This window comes from Miniopterus schreibersii (genome assembly GCF_964146895.1).
Source record: "Miniopterus schreibersii genome assembly, chromosome: 7".
Taxonomy (NCBI): domain Eukaryota; kingdom Metazoa; phylum Chordata; class Mammalia; order Chiroptera; family Miniopteridae; genus Miniopterus; species Miniopterus schreibersii.
The window spans coordinates 18415152-18425090 of NC_138108.1; the positions used below are offsets into that span (position 1 = coordinate 18415152).

At 50.4% G+C, this 9939-nt stretch overlaps 1 protein-coding gene across 3 annotated transcripts in view; it reads left to right on the forward strand.

The window, feature by feature from the left end:
* PLEKHM3 (pleckstrin homology domain containing M3) overlaps positions 1 to 8533 on the forward strand; it is a 156743-nt gene extending 148210 nt beyond the window's left edge. For all 3 annotated transcript variants that reach the window (XM_081141783.1, XM_081141782.1, XM_081141784.1), the window contains one exon: positions 2608 to 8533. In XM_081141783.1, coding sequence (XP_080997909.1) covers positions 2608 to 2785 — 178 coding nt within the window. In that variant the 3' untranslated portion in view covers positions 2786 to 8533. The remainder of the gene's footprint in view (positions 1 to 2607) is intronic.
* The last annotated feature ends 1406 nt before the right edge of the window (positions 8534 to 9939 follow it).

The window sequence follows — 9939 nt, forward strand, 5'->3', positions numbered from 1 at the left end:
CTACCATTAGTGTCACTTCACTGATAGGAGGTTACACAGAGGTATAACCCAGCGGGGACAGAGCCACTGCCACGGGAGGAGCCAGCCCAGACGGGAGAGGCTCTAGGCAGACCTGGGCCTGACCTTCATCCCCACCGGAAGGACGGAGGGCCTGGGGCAGGGAGATGCTGGGATGCCCCCGCTTGTCGGCTGCCCTGGTGGGTATAGCACCCGTGTCGAGAAGACTGGAGTCACCGTGAGGGCTGGTGTCATGCTCAGCTGCTCCTTGGAGCCCTTGCCGTTTGAACGGTCCTTCCTCACACCTTCATCCTTTCAGTCTCGCAGACCCCAGCGGGTAGGAAGGAGGTCATGGCGAGCAGCCTTTTACAAATGAGGAAGCCAGAGCACCAAGGAAGTAAACCACTTGCTGCAATCACTCAGAGAAAGATTTCGGACTTGCACGCGTGTATTCTGACTCAAAGCGCTGCGTTTCCCTGCCCGATGGCTCACTGCTCTCGCTCAGATGGCCAGGCCTCAGTAAGGGTCATGGCCGAGCCACCAGGGGTCCTGGGTTCCAGTCCCAACTCTCTTTAACCCACTGTGTCCTCAGGAGCTAATCACTTGTCCTCTTGGAATCTTAGTTTTATCTGTGAAATGGGGGTGGGAGGGTTGATTAAGATGTCCTCGGGTCAAGGCAGCAGGCAGCTGCTTCCGGGAAGGGGCAGTCTTCGCAGCACCAGGCACTTACTGTAGGCCAGGACCTGTGCTCAATGCTTGCTTCATTATCTCAGCGGAGCCTCGCAGCCCCTCTAGGAGGAGTATGGTCTTGGGAACTGGGCCCAGCAGATGAGGAAACAGTGCCGCTCGGAGAGGTGAAATAACTGCTCGAGGGCATTGTCGTGCCTGCTCCACTGTCATACACAGGCCTGCGTTGTGGGCGGCTCAACAACAGGTACTTATTTCTCTCCATCTGGAGGCTGGGAGCCCCGGATCAGGGTCCAGCAGGGCTTGGCTTCTGGTGGAGCTGTGTTCCTGGCTTGTAGATGGCCACCTCGTTGCAGTCCCCCAGAGCTCCCTGTCCCTTCCTGTGAGGACACTAATCCTGTCAGCTCAGGGCCCACCCTTATGACTTGTTTAACTTTAATTACTTCCTAAAGGCCATACCTCCAGTTACAGTGACATTGAGGGGTAGGGAATCAACATAGGCATGGGGGGAGGAGACACAAGTCAGTCCATAGCAGTCATATAGTCAACAAGTGATCTAAAGGTGGGATTTGAAGTCAGCCACCTCCCTCATTGCTTCCTCTCCTAGCCGCTGCGGCTACTGGGCCGGGAGAGCTGAGCTGGGGCAGACACTGCGGGCTGCGGTGGAGCTTCTTGCTATCGCCAGCTCCAACTCTCCCCAGTGTCCCTCCCTCCAAGGCACTGCCTTCTCTCCTGGGTACAAGCCCTTAACAAAACTTTCTGAATCCTGATTGGTGTCAGGCGTAAGTCAGTGGCAGGCTAGGGAATGGTGCTCCAAAGACCATCCTGAGCCCAGGAACAAAACTCAGGATCCTATAGGAAAAGCAAAAGCAGCGTGAGGCTGAGCCCTGAGCACTGGTTCCTTTGTAGCCACAGCCGCTTTGTACCCGGCCCGGTGCCGACCCCTCCCTGAGGTTGCTGGCTGAAAAAAATCTCGTGGGCCCAATTCTCTGGGCTCCAGGGCCAAGGTAATAGTCGCTTGTCGCTCATGTGTGGAGGGATGAGAAATTAATCCGCATTGGCAAGCCACCCACCGAAGCAGCTCTAGTTGCGCTTGTCAGTTCCTCATTATTAAAGACTTTGCAGTAAAAACAAGCCGTTCAGACTCCTGCACAGGCTTCCACACCAAGCCAAACAACAAACTAGTCATCCACCTGGAATGTCTCCTCTTACAAATCACAGTATCTGTGTGCCGTCTGAGAAAACTGTATTCTCTCCCTCACTCTCTCGTGTGTGACTGTTCCCACTTGTTTTATGTAGGTAGTTTTAAAAGGGTGGGGAGGGTTCCTAATTTAAAAAACCTCAGAAGAACAGCAGACCACAGGATAGCATTCAAAAAAAGAAAATGTGTCATTTTACCTCCCCTTATTGTCAAATAAAGGCGAGGGGTCCGTGGGGAAGCGCTCAGCTCATGGTCACCAAGGTGGAAAGCTACGTTTCCACAGCTGTAACTGGGGTTGTCACCGACGTCGGGAACGTTTTCAGTTGCGGAGGCCCTTTCCTCTCGTTTTCTGTCACTTCGCCCAAGAGTTACTAACAACACCCTTCCTTCTCTGCGGAGATGAAACTAACACTGAGCGCCAAGCTCTGTCCATTGTCACAAGGGTCCCTGAGTTGCTAGCTGACTGCTGGCTGCGCTCCCCCAGTAAGCCCGAAGCCTCTTCCCCAGCTAATTCTAATCACACATAAAAATTTTCAAGTGCAGTTCAACCTTGAACATTTGGAAAACGGAAGCGCTCATTCCTATGAGTCATTTCTCTTCCCGGTGGCAGGGCCGTCCGGAATTAGCCGTGGTGTCCCAAGTTGCAGAGGCCACGGGCCTTCTGGCGTCTGAGTCTTGCTCGTCTCTGCCTTGCTCACCACATCCCTGGTTGGCTTTTACAGGTGTGAAAGTTGTGGAGCCGTCTTCCATTCCGAGTGCAAAGAAAAGTCTGTCCCCTGCCCGCGCTGTGTCCGCCGGGAGCTGCAGAAGAAGCAGAAGTCTTTCTGGCGGAGGCTGAATGTGGACGAGAGCCTGGAGGAGGCTTGCACCATGTTCGAGCTGTCCTACCACAACACCTGACGGGGCGGGAGCCCAGCCGGCGCTGGCCTCCCAGTGACCCGTCACCCCAGCGGCTTCCTCGGCAGCCAGTTCGCCCCCTTCGGGAGAAGAGTGCGTCTCATCCTCAGCTAGACATAGATATATATTTATACACATATGTGTACACATACATAGCTGTACGTATGTTCTGTATGAGTCCATGTCTAAAAGGTCCGTGGAGCCTCTGTGGCTCGAAAGCTACCAATAGCTGGATTACACTTAGCCATGAACTTCAGCCGCTTGCTCCCAAGCAAAACGTGATTTACACACAATGCTTTATGCTTCAGGCTTTTTGTTTTTGTTTGTTTTTTGGCTCTCAGGGGCCACTTTATTACACAGGACACGGGAGGAAGCATTTCCAACGGAACAACAGCTTTGGGTTATTTTGGGGTTATTTATTTTTAGGGTTCATAACTGATGAGATAACTGAGGCAAGCACCCATCACCATGTTTCCTAAGAAAATCTTCAAACATGGGAGTGACTTTTGGATGCTTCCAGGATCCGGTGTCCCTGAGCCCAGTGGCTTGGAAATCAGGAGTGTGAGCTCCCCCCGACAGAAAGCATGCACCCCTAATTTATCAGGAGAGCCATTTCTGGTCCCTGTGAGAAAAGTTTTTTTCTTGACAAAGAAGAGACCTCTGCGACCAGTTGCTGCATGTTGTCACTCTGTTTGCAGGTGTGAACCCCACCTCCGCCGGGTTGTAAACTGCTCCTATGAGCAGTTTTCCGGGGGCTTCGTGGGTGATACTTACGATATGTTAATGGTGCTGCCTGAGGAAATGTCCGAGGGTGGTGGTTAGCCACACCGGTGTGTAGGCTGGCAGGTAGTCAGGGCGTACATCCCAACGGGCTGGCCACTGTAAATGCTTTATTTCTCATTGTTCTTCATTGCACTTTCATTTTGACCTCTGTCAGTTTAACTACTTCTACTTTCATATTTTTAAAACCTTTTTTAAAAAAATCAGAGTAACCTGGAACGTCAGAATACCAACATTAGACTATTAAGAAAATACCAAACTTACAAATATAATTAATGAATGACATCTAATATTGTTTAAATAAATATATACATGTATATAATTGCCACCTTAAAGGGTAACAAAAAATGCTAAAATAAAATCATAGGAAGAAGAAATGTAACAAATCGCTCGGCCACGAGTTCTCCCACTGCAGTGCCCTCTAGGGAGCCATTGTAGGGATCGCTGTGGCGGAGTGGCAGGTACGATGGCACTGGAAGTCATGGCTCCCGTTCCTTCCACCTCACTCACCTCTCCCCAGAACAAAAAACTAAGCTTATATTGAAGCAACGGTACATTTAACCCCATTGCTCCTTTCCCCACGCCTTGCTCCCTCCAGATCCAACTCGCGATACTTCTGTCCATTTGGAGCCGTGATGTTTCAGACTCTTGTGCAGACGGTTAGGTGTAAGCATTTCACCTCTCAGCCGTGCCAGTCCTTGGCCCCAGACCACACATTTCCACTTAATAGCTCAGCATCACGCACGCATTTATTTTCTGATTATACAGTAGCTGTATCCAAGGCATGAAGACTTGTTAAGAGGCCAGGGCCCCATTCACCAGACGCCTTACGGTGCCTTTTAACTCTTGGAAAAACAGCTTGACTCTCCCCCCACTGTAGTTATAGAGAATGTTGCACACAAAAGAAAAAGGGTGGAAAATCTCAAGCAAACGCTTGGCAAACAGGCAAACAAATTTGATCACCTCCTCTCTCCTCCCCTTCGTGAAATACAGTATTTATATTTTTTCAGCCTCAAAGAAGATAGAACAGGATCTTTCACAAGAGAATTATGGACCTGCTTATTATAAAACAGATGTGCTCCCATGGCAAAGTGCCTTTTCCCTCACGCCCGGCTCCCTGTCACTGCAGCTTACTTCTGCCTTTGCTATAATTAATGTATCTGTGATTCCGACTGTCAGCGAGGCCGTCCCCAGCACACTGCATTTGGAGACCTGAGTGCAGGGCCGTCTCCTCCCCTCCTAGCATGTTTGCCCTGTGTACAGAATTTCCTGTTCCACCTCCCAGGCACCCAGGGTCAGACCTGCGGGGAGTGGGGGTAAAATTCTGGATCCCTGTTCCAAAGGCCTTTGTTGTCACCCGGGCCGTTCAGAGGGCCCTGCTAAATATCTGCAGTCCCTGTGAACTCCTGAGGGGAGCTTTCCACTCACATTTTCTGCTTATTTTCAAAAGGGAAAAAAATAGATGTGCTCTCCCCATCAGCCACCCAGAACTGGCAGTGTATCCCAGCGGCTTCTGTTTTCTCTCCTTTCTGTACGTTTCTGACAGCCTGGTCAGTGCCAGCCGCAGGCCTACACCGCGCTCGCAGCCACCACCACCAAAACCTGATAGGACGGAGCGGAGCCGGCCTGGGAGCTGGGTCTGCCATGAACATTCAAAATTGCTGTTTTCAGCCCAGAACGCCTTAGAGCTCATGAACGCCCTTACTGTTTTCAACTCTAACAAATTACTTGGTGGATGGTTAGGTAATTGTTCCACTGCTTAGAAACTGTCGAAACAAAAGCAGATCTGTGGATTACCACCTCCGTAAGACCGAGCCAATGCCTGCTTTCCCTCATGTTCCGTTTCTCATCCCATATTCAACATAAAGCCCACGAGAAGATGGCCAATTACTCTCCCAGAGCTGGCAGCCGACCCAGGGGAACCTCTTCTCACTTGAAAGGCCTGTTCCTGCCGTATCGCCCGAGGAACTCCCTCCACTCAGCGCCAGGAACGCGTGTGAGACCGTCCAGCCCTGGTGAAGCCCTGGCACCTACCCCTGCAGTAAAGAAGCCAGTTCCTAAAATAGACCTCACTTTGCACCGCTGCAGGAAGGCCACAAAGTACTTAAAAAGCAGTCAACTGGAATGCGACGCGTGTTCTTTCCAGGGCTGCTTTTTCCCACATTTCAAAGCCTCTTTATATGAAAACCATGTAAACACCCGTCTCCCCGTTTGCTTCACTGCCTTTTCGGGGGACTGCATTACAGTCGTTTTCATGTCTGTCGTGCTGAAGGCTAATCATCTGAGGAGGTGTAATATGTGATTAGCTGAGAGGGCAATACTCTTTGATTGTTTTAGACCAGGCCTCCACCGAAAAGGGCACATTGCTGGCACTTGGGATTTGTGGCTCCAACCAACTCAGTGGTATCCTTCAGCCTCCGGCAAAGGGACTGTGCCCCAGTTTCCTCTTGCTGCAGTGAGAGCCGAGGTGTTTACATCACTAGCTGTCTCAGACAGCCTTTGCTAAGTGGAGGGAGTCCCCTGGATGGGGCCCGGCCTCTGGTTTTGTCTCTACATAGGTTCCACACTGAACGTTGACACTGGAGAGGTTCTTCCTGTGCCTCCTGGAAAAGGCTTGGCTTCCAAACCCATGGGTGTGTTCTCTACCCATTGGCCAAAAAGGCCCTGTGTGAGTTACTGTGTCAGGGAGGGAACCCCGTGAGGCCACCCCGGCCACCGCAGCGGAGCATTATCTGAGGAAGCCCAGGTACATTCTGCCCCTAATTTCGGGTGAAGCCAATGCTGCTGTTCACGTCTGGGCAGAATTACTCATCCTCACTGAGCTGCTGCACTTTATTGAAATAACTGGATTATGAAGTAAACCTTCAACTCCTGATTCTAATGCTGCCTGGAATCAACACAAAAGGCTCTTTTATTTTATATTTTTACTTCTCCCAGGAAAGAAAGATGCATGCAGTTTCCCCCTTTATTTCTTGAGTTTTCTGTCTCACTGCTTTTCTTACTCGGAGAATTGGGGGCAAGACTGAGAGACACGAACACCTCCCTCCTTGGCGTGAGTTGGGCCATTGAAAGCACTGTTTCCTGCTGGGCCTTAGGAGCTTTGTGTGTGTGCCTCGCCATTCGCACCCGAGTCACAGGGAACTCACTGTCCCGGGCTGAACCCAGTGATGGGCGAACAAGCTGAGCCGTTCATGTGATGATGCTCTCATGTGGGCCAGCGTGGACAGTTCAGCCCAGCACCCAGCAGCCTTTTTACTGGTAAACAATTCTAATTTCATTGTATTCGACAACCTCTGACTTGAGGGGTTTAGTGTGTGTTAGTGAATCCAAGTCGTCGTTAAACTCGAGGTAAAAGTCAAGAGAAAAATGTGGATCACCCCCTCAGCACACCTGTAGTTGTCAGGTTTTCTTTTAAATGGGTTCCAAGTGACCACGTTTCGTGGCACTTTCCTCATAACGTGGCCTCCGGTATGATGGAAGGCCCTGTGACACTCCCGTTGAACTCAGTGAGGCGACAACTGTTCTGCTTTGGTTCCTCCCTGTGGAAAGAGAAGCCACCTTGTTAGAAAGGTCTGGAGTGAAGCGGGTTGTTGCAGGTAGAAGATCCAGGCACCCACAGCAACTCTGCACAGCGAAGCTCCCCTCCTCCCGGCCGCAGAGCTGCCCGCCAGCCCCTCCCCTGGCCCCCGGGGCGCTAGTCCTGAGCCCCGGCCCACGCTCGGCCCGTGGCTAGTAGCCCAGCCAGCAGACAGCTGGGGCCCGGGGCTCCTCCACGCCGGCCCTGCCACTTGTGTCTCTCCCCGTAGGAGTGCCTTATAGTACCGCCTAGAGCTAGTCTCTGACCCACGTGAAGCCTGCAGGGCCCTTCGCCCGAACACGGGCCACTTCGCTTCTGCCCTGCTGGCTGCTCTACACAGATCACTCGGAGCCTGCGTACTCCATAGCATGTCGGCCTTCCACCCTCGTTTAACCCGGTGCCTTACGCTCACGAGTGAAAAGGATTCCTTTGGGAAACATTGAAGGGGAATGCAGAAACATTGGCTTCTTAGCTCCATTGACACTCTTACCAGGATATACAGAAGATGCAAACCACATAATGCTTTCACTTTGTTTTATGCCGTTTCTTAAATCACTTTCTGTTTGTTTGTTTGCTCTCATTAACCAAACTCAGGGGAATGTCATGATGTCACCAAGGCCAATGGGTAGAGAGATTAAACCAGTTATCCTGATCTGAATCTGTAAAGTCAGTGAACTTAGCCTTTTTCAGGCTAAGAAGTTACATAAACATAAGGGGTTTTTTTTTCTTTAGGTTTTGTATTTTGCCACCCGTTTTCCAGTGGGAAGTGGGAAGCCTCTTGGGTAAATTGTGATAAAAATGTGTCTGTGTGGGTTAGGCCGTCAGTCCACTGAGCTATTGTTAAATTAGGCTTTCACCGCTGGAGGCCTAGGTTCTGATTTTGGTCATCTATCAGAATCCTATTGTGAACAGCCAGTAACCTACTGCAGAAAATTTAAGGAAAAAAAAGTCTGTCTAAGGAACGGTAAAAAGGGGAAATGCTGAGGCTGCAGATGAAGAGCATTGAGCACGGCGCCGCGGAAGACTCTGCACAGCTGTCCTTCCGCTCCTGGGTCAGAGCACTGTCATTTCCCTTATTTCTGCTCACGCACTGCAGAACTGACTAACATTTTGGGTTTGGGCTATTATATTGCTCTGTGTTGAGCGATTTTTAATAGCCGATGTGCTAACTTATATATGTGTTGTTCCTGTTTTCTGGATTTTATTGCCTTTTGTTTTGGCACCATTCATCCATATTTTTGTTTACATCATTTTTAAAATATCGGCAAACTGTAATAATATGAAATGAAGTTGTATTGTTGATGAGGCCCCTAATTTTTATGGTTATATAATTTAAGCGTACCAGTTCCTAATGTATAAAGTTATCTCGCCCTCAATAAACGATGCAGAAAGTACTTTCTCTTCTCATGACTTCATTCAGTTACTGTTTTTTGGGGGCGGGGAGGGGTGTTGGGGGCGTGGAAGCCCAAGATGAGCCCTAGATGTTAATTCAGTCAAGATTTGTGCTTTATTGAAAGTGAGCTACTAGGACTGTAAAATACCTCTTAATATTAATCCTATAGATAGATTTTTGTTTTTTTCCAAATCCATCAATCTATACTATTCTCAACAGCCCTTTCAATGTTTGTGAAAAGCATAGCATAGCATTTGTTTAAATGCAGACAGTGTGCTATGGGCCTTACTTGCCGAATCAGGGCATGATTTTTTTCAGCTCTGAGACACACCTGCCAAAGCTCATGCATGGAATGTCCTTCTGCCAAAGCTTGTCCCCCAGCTTCCCTGCCCTGGTTTCATCTCAGCCCTGTACTCTCCAAATTAGACCGGTAAGTGCTGGGCAGGAGGCCGCTAGGCAAGAGCCTAGTCCCTCCTGCAGACCCTGTTTGGGAAGCAGAGTGAAGAGCAGAGGGTGGGCGCTCACTGAGAGGTAGCAGCCCTCTGGGAGGCAAGAAGGAGTTGGAAATGTCCGCACCCCCTTGCGTAGACTGGCCCTCACCCTTCCACCAAAAAGGCCATGAGGTGCAACAACCGTCCGCGTGGACTCCCGCAAAAGCGCCCTTTAAACTAACACACTTTCTCAAAGAAAGACACTGAAGAGGCTAGAAAAGGTGCTTCTGGTTAACCATTTACCAGAGGTGAACCCTGAGCCTCGCTCCCCAAGGCACACCTAAACGAGTTCATGCCCGGCTCCCCTCCTCCAGCCTCCGGAAACCACCCGGGGCTCACACCCGGGCCGTCCAAGGAGCAACTGGACTTCATCCTCGCAAGAAACCTGACCTAACCCACAATAAAGAGAAGTGAGTTAATGTTTCACTGAACCAAACTAGACACTCGGCGTAGTCAGAGCCCAGCTCGTCTGATTCACAGGACGAGTCCGCTTTGCCCCGGTTGTGGGGAAGGAGTGGCTGGGCCATCCAGCAAGTCTGGGCATCGTCACAGAGAAGACACGCAGAGGTGTCCTCAAAGGGTGGAAAGCGACACCATCCTCTCTCCCCACCCTGAGAGGTGGTGATTTCAATCTCCCGTCATTGTCCCACCCCACACCTGTCCTTTCGGCGATGGCTCAAGATGGTGGATTAAACCAGTGGTTCCCACATTAGAAACAAGAAAAAAAAGCAAAACGTCAGGACCCCATCACAGAGAATTGTATCCGAATCTCTCTGGGTGGGGCCTGAGTATTTGCATTTCTTGACAGCTCCCTGGGTGATTCCCATGTGCTCTGAAAGTTAAGAACCACTAGATTAAATGAAGCGCGTTGCTCTAAAATAAACATTTGTTCGGCGTACTGGTGGTCCACGGTGGG